Source organism: Coregonus clupeaformis, chromosome 1 (genome assembly GCF_020615455.1).
Source record: "Coregonus clupeaformis isolate EN_2021a chromosome 1, ASM2061545v1, whole genome shotgun sequence".
In the NCBI taxonomy this organism is placed as follows: Eukaryota; Metazoa; Chordata; class Actinopteri; order Salmoniformes; family Salmonidae; genus Coregonus; species Coregonus clupeaformis.
This window is the reverse complement of record NC_059192.1, coordinates 71467992-71486387: the sequence shown is the minus strand read 5'-3', so window position 1 is coordinate 71486387 and position 18396 is coordinate 71467992. Positions and strand designations below refer to the sequence as shown.

The 18396-nt window shown below is 44.4% G+C and overlaps 1 protein-coding gene and 1 non-coding gene across 2 annotated transcripts; one reads left to right on the top strand and one right to left on the bottom strand.

The window, feature by feature from the left end:
- Positions 1–762: 762 nt before the first annotated feature.
- si:dkey-76k16.6 (uncharacterized protein LOC566817 homolog) lies at positions 763–17690 on the top strand. Its single transcript, XM_041879075.1, has 5 exons — positions 763–1236; positions 2736–2856; positions 3618–3744; positions 11793–11989; positions 17425–17690. The coding sequence occupies exons 1-5, from the start codon at positions 1162–1164 to the stop codon at positions 17631–17633; spliced, it is 729 nt and encodes a 242-aa protein (XP_041735009.1). The 5' UTR covers positions 763–1161; the 3' UTR covers positions 17634–17690.
- A 231-nt stretch (positions 17691–17921) lies between these two features.
- Positions 17922–17997, bottom strand: trnag-ucc. The gene has a single exon. It is a non-coding gene; the product is annotated as a tRNA-Gly (tRNA).
- Positions 17998–18396: the final 399 nt, after the last annotated feature.

Genomic DNA, 18396 nt, shown 5'->3' with positions numbered 1-18396 from the left:
CACCTGTACACAGCCTTTCTGAAATTAGCCCACCCAACTACCTCATCCCCATATTGTTATTTATTTTGCTAATTTGCACCCCAGTATCTCAATTTGCACATCATCTTTTGCATATCTATCATTCCAGTGTTAATACGAAATTGTAACTATTTTGCACTTTGGCCTATTTATTGCCTTACCTCCATAACTTACTACATTCGCACACACTGTATATATATTTTCTGTTGTATTTTTGACTTTATGTTTTGTTTACCCCATATGTAACTCTGTGTTGTTGTTTTTATCGCACTGCGTTGCTTTATCTTGGCCAGGTCGCAGTTGTAAATGAGAACTTGTTCTCAACTGGTTTACCTGGTTAAATAAAGGTGAACTGCGCATGTGCAATCCGGCAAATCAAATACACTCCTTTGTTCGATATAAAAATGTTTTCGACGAAAATAAAAACGTTTCAGTTTGTCACTTTCACGAAGTTGGAGTAATACCATGTTCAACTACGTAAGACGATGGCTCGAATCTAGGCTGTGCCTTTAGATTTTGAGAAAATTAACAACTAAGGAAGAATGTTTCACTTCTCTCATTGACTTCTCAACCCCCTAACCACGGCCTGATCTGTTTCGCAAGAGTTCCTGGAAGTCTCGCGATGTTGCGCCTCTGTGTTTAGAAACTCTGTGACTACAAGGTGCCGAGCTGTACTTTGAAGGATTCCAAAAATCCGTGACCCGGAAGTGCGTGGTTATTCTTGCCTGCTTCACAATGGTATATTTATATGCATGCTTGGTTCAAAAATACAATCTTCAACCTAGCCTGCATGCAAAGAGTTTGCGGCATGTGCCTTATTTTCACAGCTGATTCGGGATGTTTTATTCAAATCGCTGTTACTATGGCAGCTTGCCACACTAATATTACTCTCAATGATTAAGCTATGCATAGCCTATGTATGTTTGAATAGTGGCCGATGTGAAGTCAATTTCCCTCCTTGTAATGCCGAAAGTAAAGTGCTGAAGGTTGTACAATTTGTTGAAGTAACAGTTAAGTGTTCAGTATTGCGTTATACATTCAGGAAGCATATAATGAATTTCCCGTTTATGACTATCTAGCCTATTGTGCAGTCGTTTGCTCAAGTGTCAAATCCTGCATGTGTGTCAAAACGGGGAACGTGCCATGGAGCAACTGAATGAAAAGCAGCTGAAGACTGTTGAGACCCAACTGAAAGAGCTATTTCCTCAGTCGCAGCAGGTGGGTATTAAGGTAGTATAGTGTGCGTTATATTCATTTTTATTATTCAATTATACTTTTTTTGTAAAGTGTAATAAGGCTTTGATTTACTTTAAATAAATTGTAATTTGATTTGATAATGCAAAGATTATGCTTTTTGGAATAGATTACATTATTATCTATTAGTATAGAATAACTATTTTTCCTAGAGGAAACCACCTTAGTTGTGGCAAGTCGGATAAGATGTAGCCTAAAGATATATTAAAACATACACTGAGGGTACAAAACATCAGGAATACCTGCTCTTTCCATGACATAGACTGACCAGGTGAAAGCTATGATCCCTTATTGATGTCACCTGTTAAATCCACTCAGTGTAGATGAAGGGAAGGAGACAAGTTAAAGAAGGATTTTTAAGCCTTGAGATAATTGAGACGTTTGTATTTGTATTTATTATGGATCCCCATTAGCTGCTGCCATGGAAGCAGCTACTCTTCCTGGGGTGCGTCAAAATTAAGGCAGTTATACAATTTTAAAAACATTACAATACATTCATAACAGATTTCACAACACACTAAGTCCACTACCACATATCTACAACACAAAATCCATTTGTACGTGTGTGTATAGTGCGTATGTTATCATGTGTGTGTACGCACATGGATTGTGCATGTGTGCCATTCAGAGGGTGAATGGGCAAGACAAAAGATTTAAGTGCCTTTGAACGGGGTATGGTAGTAGGTGCCAGGCACACGCGCACCGGTTTGAGTGTGTCAAGAACTGCAAAGCTGCTGGGTTATTCACGCTCAACAGTTTCCCATGTATATCAAGAATAGTCCACCACCCAAAGGACATTCAGCCAACTTGACACAACTGTGGGAAGCAGTGGAGTCAACATGGGTCAGCATCCCTGTGGAATACTTTCGACACCTTGTAGAGTCCATGCCCTGATGAATTAAGGCTGTTCTGAGGCAAAAGGGGGTGCAACTCAATATTAGTGAGGTGTCCCTAATGTTTTGTACACTCAGTGTATAACAGCAACATTTACATTTTACATTTTAGTCATTTGAGAAAAAAGAAGAAACCCGCAAACTGACGAAGCTCTGACTAAGGCCTTGAGGCCGATACGTAAAGCTTAATAAAGAGCAGTGATACTAGCAAGAGCAGTGATACTATCAAGAGCAGTGTGCAGGTTTCTTCAATTATTACCATGCACCTGCAACAAAGATGGCTCAGATGTGCAAGTGCCTTTTGAATCACATTTGAGTAATTAGAGTACATTTTTCATACTTTTTGTCCGTACTGGTCCCCCGTGGGAATCGAACCCACCTACCAACTGAGCCACACGGGACTTCACACGTAACAGATACAAATGCTAGACAATATATATTGAGTATTTCATTTATATCATACTTAGTTTTCTAAAGGAGGCATCTATGGAACTTTCACGTATTTGTATATTTCTCCATGTCCAATTTTATCTGTAGTGTCTAAGGGTTCTTCTTGCCTTGTCTGTCAAGGTTTACGGTTATATTTTCCAGATAAACAGAGTTAAGTCTGACCCGATTCAGGTTTTTGTGGACCGCTGGCCAGAATTCAATGTCATTCTCTGCAAACCACTACGTGAGAAGGTAACTACATGAAATTAGTTCATAAAGATGCACCCTCAAACTTATAGAACTAATGTGTATTTTGTTGCCCCCTTGTTTCTCAAATAAATTCAATTCAAAGGGCTTTATTGGCATGGGAAACATATGTTGACATTGCCAAAGTAAGTTTCTCTCTCCCTCTTAAAACCATCACCCATGGACCTTAAAATGTATGTAGCATTTTGAGAATTCCCCATTCGGAGTGTAAGGCCCTCTTCAGCTCTCTCTCAAACGCCCCCAAACTGAGCTCTGGTTCAGGTCATTATTGCACCTTCCTCTACTAACGTAGTGGAGGAACGCGCACCAACAACCTGGACCAGAGCGACCCACAAACTCAGCCTTGCCCTGCTGCAGCAGATAGCAGGGGATGGTGAGCGCTCCATTGTTTTGTATTCATTTAACCTATTGCTTTATCCAGGAAGTCCCATCAGAAGACCTCTTTTACAAGTAAAGAAAGACCTGGGCTGCATGTATAAAGCTTGCCAGAGTGGGAGTGCTGATCTAGGATCAGTTTTGCATAATTTTGAACAGGGAGGACCTGATCCTAGATCAGCACTCCTATTCGGAGACGCTTGATAGATACGGCCCCTGGTGTCTCTGGTTGTCTCTAGACTGCTGGGATCTGGGGTGGTTTCATTAGTCGCACAATATAGCACAAAGTTTACTCTAAACGCCATGCAACATGATGTAAAAGCAATTGAGTTTCATTTCGTAGAAGTTGTTTGCCAAAGGTACAGCCCTCTCCTATTTTAGGCACCAGTCTTTGCTATGAGGAGATGGTGATGGCGGTGGCTTCTGAGAGAAAGGTGCCAGGGAATAAAGTAGCTGTGTGTCACATGATGACACTCCAGGATCCATCCCGCCTTCCACCTGTAGAAAGGTATGATGGGCTCAGCCACACACACACACACACACACTCTCTCTTTCTGTCTCATTCACTGAGGGAGTTCGATTCATTTTGCCATGGGATAGACATTTTTGCAATTTTAAAGCGTATTTTCTGCAATTCTACACATTTTGCCATGGCTTATGCTATGTTCATATGATATCTGAGTGAACGTGACAAACAAAATCAATAGCAAGTGCCCTGCATGCATGGTCGGTACCATTGTTGACATTGGCTACTTGAGTGACTGTCAGTGACTGACATAACAAGAGGAAAACTGCAGATGCACTATACCAAATTTCAAATCAAAGTTTATTGGTCGCGTACACAGATTTGAAGTTGTTATAGCAGGTGCAGTAAAATGCTTATGCTACTAGCCCCAACAGCACAGTAGAATGTCTAGCAAATTCAATACGCAAATAATCTAAAAATCTAAACAAGAAACGAGAACAAGTACAATTAAAAATCCAAAGTAGATACTATATTAGAGTGAGCGATGTCAAAATCCAGAATATAACTACATGGTGTGTATAGACAGTATATCATTTGGAAAAGAAAATGGTAGGTACAGTAGTAGGTATATTAGGATGAGCTACAGTGGGGAGAACAAGTATTTGATACACTGGCAATTTTGCAGGTTTTCCTACTTACAAAGCATGTAGAGGTCTGTAATTTTTATCATAGGTACACTTCAACTGTGAGAGACGGAATCTAAAACAAAAATCCAGAAAATCACATTGTATGATTTTTAAGTAAATCATTTGCATTTTATGGCATGACATAAGTATTTGATACATCAGAAAAGCAGAACTTAATATTTGGTACAGAAACCTTTGTTTGCAATTACAGAGATCATACGTTTCCTGTAGGTCTTGACCAGGTTTGCACACACTGCAGCAGGGATTTTGGCCCACTCCTCCATACAGACCTTCTCCAGATCCTTCAGGTTTCGGGGCTGTCGCTGGGCAATATGGACTTTCAGCTCCCTCCAAAGATGTTCTATTGGGTTCAGGTCTGGAGACTGGCTAGGCCACTCCAGGACCTTGAGATGCTTCTTACGGAGCCACTCCTTAGTTGCCCTGGCTGTGTGTTTCGGGTCGTTGTCATGCTGGAAGGCCCAGCCACGACCCATCTTCAATGCTCTTACTGAGGGAAGGAGGTTGTTGGCCAAGATCTCGCGATACATGGCCCCTTCCATCCTCCCCTCAATACGGTGCAGTCGTCCTGTCCCCTTTGCAGAAAAGCATCCCCAAAGAATGATGTTTCCACCTCCATGTTTCACGGTTGTGATGATGTTCTTGGGGTTGTACTCATCCTTCTTCTTCCTCCAAACACGGCGAGTGGAGTTTAGACCAAAAAGCTATATTTTTGTCTCATCAGACCAAATGACCTTCTCCCATTCCTCCTCTGGATCATCCAGATGGTCATTGGCAAACTTCAGACGGGCCTGGATATGCGCTGGCTTGAGCAGGAGGACCTTGCGTGCGCTGCAGGATTTCAGTTCTTCATGGCGTAGTGTGTTACCAATTGTTTTCTTGGTGACTATGGTCCCAGCTGCCTTGAGATCATTGAAAAGATCCTCCCGTGTAGTTCTGGGCTGATTCCTCACCGTTCTCATGATCATTGCAACTCCACGAGGTGAGATCTTGCGTGGAGCCCCAGGCAGAGGGAAATTGACAGTTATTTTGTGTTTCTTCCATTTGTGAATAATCACACCAACTGTTGTCACCTTCTCACCAAGCTGCTTGGCGATGGTCTTGTAGCCCATTCCAGCCTTGTGTTAGGCCTACTGCTGCTAGGTAGCTCTCTCTGCTCTCCCCCTCCCCTCTGTCTGTCCTTGATTGCAGGAGTGAAGTCTGGTGTGCGGGAGTCAGGGTTCCAGCTGCAGCTCATTCACCATAATCACCTCAGCCTTAAAGACCCGGTCAAACTTGCCACTCATCGTCAGATCATAGTCAAGACTACCATGTTAGTTTCGCTGTTGACTCAACCTGCTTGTTTTCGCCTTTGTGTTTTTGGCCTGTTCTAGTTACTTTTCTCCTGTGCCACAGATTATTGGAACCTGACTCCTACCTCCGCTTCACTCCTGCCACCACCATCCTGCTTTCCACTACCGGACCTTCCTTTTGGACTCACCACGGACACTAGGACGTTACGGTACCACTCCTGCTCTGAACCTGGATCTGTTACCCTCCCTGTAAACCTGGACTTGCTCTTCCCCTATTATTGGAAACCTGGACAAATTGAACTTTGTAAATAAACCTGTTAAACCTTCTCTGGCTCGGTGTAGTTGTCTGCATTTGGGTTCAAATCCAGTTGAATCATGACAGTATGATCTGACCAACATGAACCCAGCAGACAGTAGCTCGGATACCACCCCAGAGTGCACTCAGATTCGGACTGCCATAGCCAATCAGGGCATTTTACTTGGCCAACATGATACTTTGTTTAAGACTATTTCTGAGAACAGTCAGGTGCTGCTTAATCAGGTTCAATTACTCACCAATCAAGTGTCTGCCCTTACTACTCAAGTTAATAATGCACCCCTCGTGCATGGCATACCAACTGCTCCTTCTCCTGCTCCACCTGTTTTTCCTGCCCCTCCAGCCCAGATCAGAGAGCCTTTGTTCCTGCTCCAGAGCGCTATGACGGGGAACATGGGAACCTGTGGTGATTTTCTGACTCAATGCTCGTTGGTGTTTGAACAACAGCCCCTCACCTACGCCTCCGAAAGAGCCCGTATTGCCTACCTTATCAACTCTACTAGCGGTTCCGCTCGTTCCTGGGGATCCGCGGTCTGGGAGAGCCAGTCGGACATTTGCAATGCTTACGTTGCCTTCACCACTGAGATGAGGAAGGTTTTCGACCACCCCGTACGGGGCAAGGAGGCTGCTAAACGTTTGTTTTCTCTTCGGCAGGGGTCTCGCAGTGTGGCGGAGATGGCAGTGGAGTTTCGAACTTTAGCGGCAGTGAGTGGTTGGAATGACGAGGCATTACAAGGAGTGTTCATTAATGCTTTGGCTGAGACCTTGAAGGATGAATTGGTGTCATATGATGAATCGCCTACGCTGGATAATCTTATTTCACTCACCATCAGGTTGGATAATCGGATTCGGGAGCACCGCCGGGAGAGGAGTGGTAGTTCCAAGCAACCTGTCTGTCGTCAACCAACTCCTCCCCGCCTCTTCCCTACGGAGAGGGCCGAGTCTTCCCGAGTCGATACTAGGAGCACTGAACCCGAAGCCATGGAGGTGGGTCGTGCACGGTTGTCCTCAGAGGAGCGGGCACGTCGTATTCAGGCTCGGGCCTGCCTGTATTGTGGAGAGGCTGGTCATTTCGTTCCTTCCTGCCCAGTTCGTCCGGGAAAAGGGCCGGCTCATCATTAATGGGAGAAGTTTTGGTGAGCCGAGCAGCGGATTCTTCCTCTTCTCCCCGCATTCTGCTCCAGGCATCCCTCCAGTGGCAGTTCCAGAATTTCCCTGTTAGTGCGCTGGTTGACTCTGGTGCCGATGAAAGCTTTTTGGATCGAGAGTTGGCTCAACAAATGGAGTTAGAGACTGTACCCATGGACCGTCCGCTGCAGGCTAAGGGTCTAAATGGACAGTTGTTGACCCGTATTACTCATCAGACTGTGCCTGTTTGTCTCAGAGTGTCGGGTAATCATCAGGAGAACATTCCGTTTCACATAATCGACTGCCCACAGACCCCCCTGGTCCTTGGTATCCCCTGGCTCATACGACACAATCCACACATTGATTGGGTGACAGGTAAAATTGTTTCATGGAGCATATTTTGTCATGTGAATTGTTTGTGTTCTGCTCAGACCCCTGCCAGCACTGTGCCTCAACCTCCACTGGAGTCCATGGATCTCTCTGCTGTCCCTGACGTGTATCATGACCTGGCATCCGTTTTCTGCAAACACAGAGCTACTTCTCTTCCTCCTCACCGGCCTTTCGACTGCGCCATTGACCTCCAGCCAGGAGCCCCTCTCCCTAGCAGTCGCCTGTACAATCTCTCCCGCCCGGAGACGGAGGCTATGAAGAACTACATTCGGGACTCCTTGGCGGCAGGTATTATTCGTCCTTCCTCATCACCTGTAGGAGCGGGATTCTTTTTTGTTGGAAAGAAGGATAAGACCCTCAGACCCTGTATTGATTTCCGTGGACTTAACAACATCACCATTAAGAACAAATATTCTCTGCCTTTAATTCTGCTTTTCCCCTCCTTCATGGTGCAACTATCTTTACCAAACTGGATCTACGAAATGCGTATCACCTGGTGCGCATTCGTAAAGGTGATGAATGGAAGACTGCCTTCAACACACCCTTGGGACATTTTGAGTATCTGGTGATGCCTTTTGGGTTGTCCAATGCCCCTGCTGTTTTTCAGGCACTAGTGAATGATGTCCTTCGGGACATGTTGAATCGGTTAGTTTTTGTCTATCTGGATGATATCCTGATTTTCTCAGAGTCCTCCCAGGAACATGAACTGCATGTGCGCCAGGTGTTGCAAAGATTGTTGGAGAACAAACTATTTGTGAAGATGGAGAAATGTGAATTTCATGTGTCTGATACCTCTTTTTTGGGTTACATAATAGCTCAGGGGGAGTTGCGGATGGACCCAGCTAAGATCTCTGCTGTCACGGACTGGCCAGCCCCCTCCACCCGCAAACAACTTAAACGATTCCTGGGGTTTGCGAACTTCTACAGGAGGTTCATCAAGGACTATAGCCGCATTGCGGCGCCACTCACCGCTCTCACCTCCATCTCACGACCGTTCGCTTGGAATGAAGGGGCCGAATCAGCGTTCGAAGAACTGAAACATCGCTTCGCCTCGGCTCCCATTCTGATGCAGCCGGACCCCGACCGCCAGTTTGTCATAGAGGTGGATGCATCCGACACTGGGGTAGGTGCGGTGTTGTCACAACGTTCTCCTGAAGATAACAAACTGCATCCCTGTGCTTTTCTTTCAAGGAAACTTTCTCAGGCAGAGAGGAATTATGATGTTGGCAATCGTGAACTGCTCGCCGTTAAGCTGGCTCTCGAGGAGTGGCGGCATTGGTTGGAGGGGGCGGAACAACCCTTCATCGTTTGGACGGATCATAAGAATCTGGCATACATCCAGTCAGCGAAGCAGCTCAACCCCCGTCAAGCCAGGTGGGCACTATTTTTTGGGAGATTCAATTTTTCTCTGTCTTACCGTCCTGGGTCACGCAACGTCAAGCCTGACACCCTGTCTCGTGTTCATTCGGCTGTTGATACTGGTAGTAACCATGAACCCATCTTGCCTCCTACCTGCAGTATTGCGGCCATCACATGTGACATCGAGGGGATTGTTAGACAGGCTCAACATCATCAAGCTGACCCTGGGAGGGGTCCTCCTAACCGGTTGTTTGTCCCTGAGGCTGTTCGCTCCCAGGTACTTCAGTGGGCTCACTCGTCTCCCCTTACCTGTCACCCTGGAGTTACGCGGACCCTTGACTTTGTGCGACGGAAGTTCTGGTGGCCCAGGATGGAGGCGGACACTCGAGCCTTCATTGCTGCTTGTACGGTATGTGCACGAAGTAAAAACTCCACCCAGGCCAGCGCTGGTCATCTACGACCTCTGCCAATACCCAGCCGGCCCTGGTCGCACATTGCTATGGATTTTGTCACTGGACTTCCCCCCTCGTCTGGAAAGACTGTAATTCTTACTGTGATTTATCGTTTTTCTAAGTTCGCTCATTTTTTGGCCCTACCTAAACTGCCCACGGCCAGAGAGACGGCTGATATTTTGGTTGAACACGTGTTCCGCTCTCATGGTCTACCCTCTGATATTGTCTCTGACAGGGGTCCCCAGTTTGTCTCCCAGGTATGGAAGGCGTTCTGTAAAGCTTTGGGCATCACATCCAGCCTGTCCTCAGGATATCACCCCCAGACCAACGGGCAAGCCGAGAGAGCGAACCAGGAGATGGAGACCGCTCTCCGCTGTGTCACAGGGTCTAACCCTGGGTCATGGAGCTCCATGCTTCCCTGGGTGGAATATGCTCATAACACCTTGACTAACGCTTCCTCTGGTTTGTCTCCCTTTCTGTGTGCTCTGGGTTATCAACCTCCCCTGTTCCCTTCTCAAGAGAGGGAACTGGCGGTACCCTCGGTGCAGTCCCACATGCGCCGCTGCTTCAAGGTCTGGAGGAAGGCCAGGGTAGCTCTGTCCCGAGCTTCGTCGTACATGCAGAGGCAAGCCAACCGTCACCGGACACAGGCTCCCAGTTACTCTCCTGGTCAAGAGGTATGGCTTAAGTCACGTGATCTTCCATTGAAAGTGGAGTCTAAGAAGATGGCGCCGCGTTTTATAGGACCGTTCAAGATACTGTCTATTGTTAACCCCTGCGCGGTTAAGCTACAGCTTCCTGCCTCCCTACGGGTTCATTCCACCTTTCATGTTTCCCAGATTAAGCCTGTGTCGGTTAGCCCTCTGTGCCCGCCCTCTCGTCCCCCTCCTCCGCCCAGGATCGTGGGTGGGGGTCCGTCTACACTGTCCGGCGACTTCTGGATGTTCGCCGCCGGGGTCGTGGTTTCCAGTACCTGGTGGATTGGGAGGGTTATGGTCCTGAGGAACGTTCCTGGGTGCCCAGGAGCTTCATTGTGGATCCTGCTCTGGTCCGTGAATTTCATAGGTTACATCCCGATAAACCCTGTCGGCCGCCAGGTGGCGTCCGTAGAGGGGGGGGTACTGTTAGGCCTACTGCTGCTAGGTAGCTCTCTCTGCTCTCCCCCTCCCCTCTGTCTGTCCTTGATTGCAGGAGTGAAGTCTGGTGTGCGGGAGTCAGGGTTCCAGCTGCAGCTCATTCACCATAATCACCTCAGCCTTAAAGACCCGGTCAAACTTGCCACTCATCGTCAGATCATAGTCAAGACTACCATGTTAGTTTCGCTGTTGACTCAACCTGCTTGTTTTCGCCTTTGTGTTTTTGGCCTGTTCTAGTTACTTTTCTCCTGTGCCACAGATTATTGGAACCTGACTCCTGCCTCCGCTTCACTCCTGCCACCACCATCCTGCTTTCCACTACCGGACCTTCCTTTTGGACTCACCACGGACACTAGGACGTTACGGTACCACTCCTGCTCTGAACCTGGATCTGTTACCCTCCCTGTAAACCTGGACTTGCTCTTCCCCTATTATTGGAAACCTGGACAAATTGAACTTTGTAAATAAACCTGTTAAACCTTCTCTGGCTCGGTGTAGTTGTCTGCATTTGGGTTCAAATCCAGTTGAATCATGACACCTTGTGTAGGTCTACAATCTTGTCCCTGACATCCTTGGAGAGCTCTTTGGTCTTGGCAATGGTGGAGAGTTTGGAATCGGATTGATTGATTGCTTCTGTGGACAGGTGTCTTTTATACAGGTAACAAGCTGAGATTACAGCTCGTTACCTGTATAAAAGACACCTGGGAGCCAGAAATCTTTCTGATTGAGAGGGGGTCAAATACTTATTTCCCTCATTAAAATGCAAATCAATTTATAACATTTTTGACATGCGTTTTTCTGGATTTTTTTTTGTTATTCTGTCTCTCACTGTTCAAGTAAACCTACCATTAAAATTATAGATTGATCATGTCTTTGTCAGTGGGCAAACGTACAAAATCAGCAGGGGATCAAATACTTTTTTCCCTCACTGTACATACACAGTGAGTAAACAACAGTTTATAAACAGTAAATGAAGTGACCCGTGTTCAATGTCTCTATTATATGGTGCATTAGTCTCAAGGTGCAGGGCAGAGTACCGGGCAGGTAGCCGGCTAGTGATGGCTGTTCAACAGTCTGATGGCTTGGAGATAGAAGCTGTTTTTCAGTCTCTCGGTCCCAGGTCTGAAGCACCTGCTAGATGGTAGCAGAGTGAACGAACCGTGGCTCGGGTGGCATAGGTCCTTAATGATCTTAAGTGAACCTTGTGTATTCTACTTTTCTAACTCTCAACAGTAATGTGAGTCCCCTAGCGACCGCCCTACGATGTGCTATCTCTCACACATCTCTTCTTTCTTTCCTTCTCAAATCCACAGTGAAATTGAATCAACGATATCCTCACTAGACGAATCCCACACTGATCTAGTCAACAAAACCTGGAAGTTCGGGAACGCGGAGCACAGTGTCCGGATGATCCGGAACATGATCCGGCACTACCCGTCCTGCTGTGTGCTGGATGCAGAGAGCCAGCAGCCCATAGCCTGGGTTCTGATCTACCCCTCCTGTGCCATGGGTATGTGGAACATCTACAGTGCCTTCAGAAAGTATTCACACCCCTTGACTTTTTCCACATGTTGTTGTGTTACAATGTGGGATTACAATGGATTTAATTGTTATTTTTTGTCTACAATCTACACAAAATACTCTGTCAAAGTGGAAGAAAAATTCTAACATTTGGAGAGAAAAAAATCATGAAAAATAAAACACTAATATATCTTGATTAGATATGTAAGTATTCAACCCCGAGTCAATAAATGTTAGAATCACCTTTGGCAGCGATTACAGCTGTGAGTCTTTCTGGGTAAGTCTCTAAGAGCTTTCCACACCTGGATTGTGCAATATTTGCACATTTATTATTTTCAAAATTCTTCAAGCTGTCAAATTGGTTGTTGATCATTGTTAGACAACCATTTTCAGGTCTTGTCATAGATTTTCAAGTAGATTTAAGTCAAAACTGTAACTCGGCCACTCAGGAACATTCAATGTCTTCTTGGTAAGCAACTGGCGTTGTGTTTTAGGTTATTGTCCTGCTGAAAGGTGAATTAATCTCCCAGTGTCTGGTGGAAAGCAGCCAGCCGCGACCGGGAGACCCATGAGGCGGCGCACAATTGGCCAAGCGTCGTCCGGGTTAGGGGAGGGTTTGGCCGGCTGGGATGTCCTTGTCCCATCGCGCTCTAGCGACTCATTGTGGCAGCCGGGCGTATGCACGCTGACTTCGTCGCCAGCTGTACGGTGTTTCCTCCGACACATTGGTGCGGCTGGCTTCCGGGGTAAGCGAGCACTGTGTCAAGAAGCAGTGCGGCTTGGCGGGGTCGTGTTTTGGAGGATGCATGGCTCTCGACCGCCTCTCCCGAGTCCGTACGGGAGTTGCAGCGATGGGACAAGACTAACTACCAATTGGAAATCACGAAATTGGGGAGAGAAATTAGGAAAAATAAGGAAGGACGCCTGTATCTTTGTAGTGACTGGGTGTATTGATACACCGTCCAAAGTGTAATGAATAACTTCACTATGCTCAAAGGGATATTCAGTGTCTGCTTTTTTTTTTACCCATCTACCGATAGGTGCCCTTCTTTGCGGGGCATTGGAAAACCTCCCTGGTCTTTGTGGTCGAATCTGTTTGAAATTCACTGCTCGACTGAGGGACCTTCAGATAATTGTATGTGGGTTACAGAGATGAGGTAGTCATTAAAAAAATTATGTTGAACACTGTTATTGCACACAGAGTGAGTTCATACAACTTATGTGACTTGTTAAGCAAATTTTTACTCCTGAACCGATTTTAGGCTTTCCTTAACAAGGGGGTTGAATACTTATTGACTCAATACATTTCAGCTTTTCATTTTAAATTAATTTGTAAACATTTCAAAAAACATAAATCCACTTTGACATTATGGGGTATTATGTGTATGCCAGTGACAAAACACACTCAATTTAATCAATTTGAAATTCAGGCTGTAACACAACAGAATGTGGAAAAAGTTAAAGGGTGTGAATACTTTCTGAAGGCACTGTACACAGCTCTCACTTGAACAGGACTAAGTGGTGCTTTTATAGACTTTACATGTTCCTCCTAATTTCGGGCGCCCCGGGAAACAATAGGCCCTTTTCACGATGACGTCATCTAACTTCCGCCTTTTCGCGTAGCAGGTTAACTTCACTTCCGTTCGCCCGTAACCTGAGACTTCTCAACGAAAATACAACTGTTGACCACTAACTAGCAAGCTAGCTACTTGAAGAAATTCCAAAAGGTACGTTTAAGTTAAATTTGTAAAGTTAAGAGTAATAATGTTTACGTATATGCAATGGTTTGTAACTTGCTAACGTTATTGTTAATTCATAATTGTTCACTGCCTTAGTTACTTAAAAGTGGGCTAACGTTAGCTAACAACAACTTAGTACCAGATACCGATAACGTTAAAGGTAGCGTTACATTGCTGCCTGGCTGTAATGTAACAAGTTTACTTAGCTAGCTATCTAACCCTTTGTTAGGCAGTTAGTTTATTCATGAATGTATAGTAACTCACCTATTCAAATACTGTTGTGCATGATAGCTAGATAAATATTGATTCCTGGTCAAAGCTGAATGTTAAAAAAAATCTCCTCAGCTCAGCAGGGAGGACACTCTTAAGACCCAGGCCATCGCCCGGCTGAGGATTTTAGTCGAGAGGGCCATACGGAGGGTGAAGGAGTACCATATCTGGGATGGGCTTGTTCCTCTTTCCACAGTGGGTTCAGTGAATCAGCTGTGGGCCATCTGCTGCCTCATGTCGAACTATCAGGGACCTCTTGACATTAAAGGAGACAAACCAGTCTGATGTTTTTGTCAACTGGAAGTTGTATATTTCCTGAGTAAGCTAGATGGGCTGTAAATAGAAGTACTTTTATATTACTGTATTGTATGTACAAAAAAATGTAAATATGAATTAACTTTGTTGGTAATTTAATTGATCTAATGTTATACTGTATGTTTTTGTTAAGGGTAATAACTTTTTCATAGCTATTAATGAACCTAATGTGATATATTGTAAAAATATCCAACTATTAACCATGTTATGTGCTTATGTGTCATGGCACTGATGGAACTATTAAATATATGTTTGCAAGCAACTGCTTCCAATCCTTTTTGATTTTGGTAAGAGCATTTACAACATCGCAATCCTTTTTCAAGATTTGTATTTCAATACATAGATATACAGTATATAACACAATTAAGTTCATTTGCAGTTAAAGAAAAACATGTCGACATTTACATCACAATCCTTTTCAAAATGTGTGTTTCAGTACATAGGAGATATACAGTATATGACAAGTTAATTTGCAGTTAAAGAAAAAAATGTCAAAGGTTCACCTTCCACATTTACCTTAACACTATTTACACATAAAATTCTGCCTTATGTTTTATAACTTAAGAAGACATCCATGTAGATGTTATAATAGAAATGATCAAGCTTCTGTCGCATTGAGTGGATAATCTCCTCATCCCTAAAGATTCTCTCAACTGTGAAGTCAGTGCGGGTATCTGTAATGAAGTCACACCACTGAAGTCCGCTTAAGGCGAGTTGGCCTTGAACCTGATAGTAGTATTTGTGGCTCTTCTTAAGGCAGGCCTGGCCTTTAACTGTGATCAGGTGTTTAACTTGGGTAACATTTTCAACATCGCAACTCTTAACCTCAGCAAGACCAAATGGTGGTGCTTCTGTTGGGCAGAAGACTTTAGCATCCGGGCTGGCTGCAAGGTGAGGTGAATCAGGGTGGATGATGACCCCGCATTGTTTCAGAGAGACATCACAAAAATCTGAATATTGCCTCAGTATCTCAGGTTCCAGATCCAACCCTCTTCTCATAGCAGCTGTCTGAGGAGTTCCTCTCAGAATGCGGGTTGCCAAAGCCTTGGCAGACAACTCCCCACGAACATGGCATATTTCACGGAATCTGCTGGCTGTCAGTCGGGGTTTGCGTACCTGGCTCCACAGCTGGCATTCTGACTGCATTCTTGTTTCTGCTTCAATAGCAGCAGACATCTCCTCTGACACAATCAGGCTGTCCAAATGACATTGTTGTATGTAGTTGGGCTCAAAATCAATGGGAAATTTAAAGTTGTAACCTTCAATAGGCAACTGAGGAAACTCACTGGCACCAGGGTGTTTAATAATATCTCTACTTAATTCTAGAGGGCACTGGTAAGAAAGCACAGACCCAAATGGCACAGGGCCAAATTTAGAGTCCACCAAATTAAGGCCCTCAAGCCCGTGCAGCAATTTGCAAATCCCTGGTTGTGGACGGATGTCTTTCAGTTTCTCAGCACTGGCCATGACGTGAGGATCCGGAATAGGCCCTGGCATGAAAGTGAGATATGTCAAGTTTAGATTTCATTAAATGCCACCTTATCTTTTCACTAAAAAAGACAACCACACTCATCCAGTCTCGTACATGCTTCTAATACAAATAAAAAAATATCCACTGAAAGTCTATATAAAAAGTAACAAATAATAATCACTTTTATGTTTGTATTATTTTAGAAATGCACTAAAGTCTTTGTGCTCTAGTACAGGCGGGGGCTCATTCAGACTCACCATCATAGGCTCGGTACAGTGTGCACTTCACACCAGCTCTGACACTTGTTTTTTTCTTAGCCGCTGGTTTACACACCGCCATATCATTGGTGGCCTCTGGTACAATTCCCTGTGATATAATAATGATGAACAATACATTGTCAAAAGTCAATACAAACTGCAAAGTTCTGCATCAGTGTAACAAATAATGTCTGACCTGTGTCCTAGGCCGGTGCCAGGTCTGCAGTGCGCTGGTGCATGACAGAGGCAATGGCACTGTCTTAAAGCCCATGGTAACATAGTGAGCACTTTGAAAAAGAAGTGCTACTATGTGATTACATAGTGCTTTCCCAGCAGAGCAGGAACATGACATGTGATTGAGTACCACAGGAACCTCTGCAGAGTCTAGTGTAACCTGTTCATAGAGACATAACAATTAGTGCTGTACTTACAAAACATTTTTTTCATGCTTTCATTATAAACTACTGTACACAATTTTCAAAACCCAATTTCTTTTTTTAATTAAGAAAAATTGGCTGTTCTGAAACCTTTGACAAGTAGTGCCAACACTTATCGAAAATTTGAACATTTTGAGTTATCACAGAATCTTTCCCAGTCTTTATTGCCGTCAACAACCCACATCGGTTTGTAAGAATTTCGTTGTGTATTAAGTTTAATGATACAAAATCAGAGCTCAGACTGAGAAACAAACTGATCCACAGTGGAACTTTGTGGAATCATTCTTATTAAATCTGCAACCGCAGCAAAACACAACAAAAGAAAACTTATCTATCTTAACCTATCTTATCATAATGTTAGAGAACTGTTTATCTGAGAAACCTGAAGCCGATGAGCCTCCTCATTTTTCTTCATGGACCTGTAACATCGCCCTCTCACTGTCACCTCACCGTTAACTACACTTGAGACTGTTTCAATACAGTGATTGGGAGAAAGGGCGCAGCATTAGCCATTAATACATTACTGACTCTTATCTTACGGTCGATACAAACAGCAGTAATATTAAAAAGAGGCTGCAAAACAGAAACTTCGTCAGCTCATAACCTTCGCTAGCATAGGGCTAATTTAAGCTAAATAAAGATAAACACGTACCTTCATAATCAAACAGGTAACCTTCAACGAAGAACTTGTAGCCTTTATCAAGCTTCGATCTTGAAGTAAGGGACCACTTGTCAGCAAGTCGTTCTACGTCGTTAAGTCGTATTGGTGGCAGATGTGAAAGGGACTGGGTGAACTCCATAATGATGTGCTACTAGCTAAGCGTTCCTAAGCGACACCGGATGTAAACATAACCTGCATCGCGGCAGAACGGAAGTTGTCTGACGTCACGTGAAAAGGGCCTATTACTAAAACGATGGTTCATTCCCTGCTCCAGGTATGTTGTACACCCTGCAGGAGCACAGAGGACAGGGTCTGGCCAAAGCCCTGGTCAGCAGCATGTCCAGGAGGCTCTATGCTCAGGGCTACCCAGTGTACTGCTTCATTGAGGAGGAGAACACACTGTCCTACAGCCTCTTCACCAACCTGGGCTTTACTGAGGACCCTCAATACAGGGCTGCATGGTTCGACTTTAACAGTTTGTGACTAAGGTCTTGCATAGTGATCACTGTTGACATTAAAAGCTATGCTATTAGCTCCAAATAAGAAGACAGTGTGTGGCGAGATCATTGCAGGATGGACTTTGAGCAAATATTACTTTCAACAGTCATTAAATATGTTTTATATGCATCTTATCTATGCAAACGATTCAAATACCTTTTAGACTAGTAACGATTCCATTATTCAACATTTAGTCATTTAGCAGACGGCGACGTTCTTATCCAGAGTGACATACAGTAGTGAGTGCATACATTTATAAAAACATTTTCCTGCTGGTCCCCTGTGGGAATCAAACCCACAACCCTGGCGTTGGAAGCGCCATGCTCTACCAACTGAGCCACACGGGACCCCATTATATTTGTGTTTCTCCATGCTTATTTTCCGTGTGGTGTAATTAGAACGCCACATAGTAGATTATGCAAATTGTATTCTGAGCTATAACACTTCATCCGTGTTGTTTATATTTCTGATTCCAAATGTTAATTTAAAACCTTAAATGAGGGAATGTTAAAAAATATATATACACTACCGTTTGGGGTTACTTGTTTTCAAAAGAAAAGCAATTTTTTAGTCTATTAAAATAACATAAAATTGATCAGAAATACAGTGTAGACATTGTTAATGTTGTAAATGGCTATTGTAGCTGGAAATGGCTGATTTTTAATGGAATATCTACATAGGCGTACAGAGGGCCATTATCAGCAACCATCAGTCCTGTGTTCCAATGGCACGTTGTGATTGCTAATCC

Bases quoted from the DNA above. Each gene is read 5' to 3' on its own strand.
- si:dkey-76k16.6 (XM_041879075.1), top strand. From the start codon at position 1,162: ATGGAGCAACTGAATGAAAAGCAGCTGAAGACTGTTGAGACCCAACTG. The intron at 1,237-2,735 runs GTGGGTATTAAG...TTGTCTGTCAAG, and splicing joins TATTTCCTCAGTCGCAGCAG to GTTTACGGTTATATTTTCCA. The intron at 11,990-17,424 runs GTATGTGGAACA...TCCCTGCTCCAG, and splicing joins CTACCCCTCCTGTGCCATGG to GTATGTTGTACACCCTGCAG.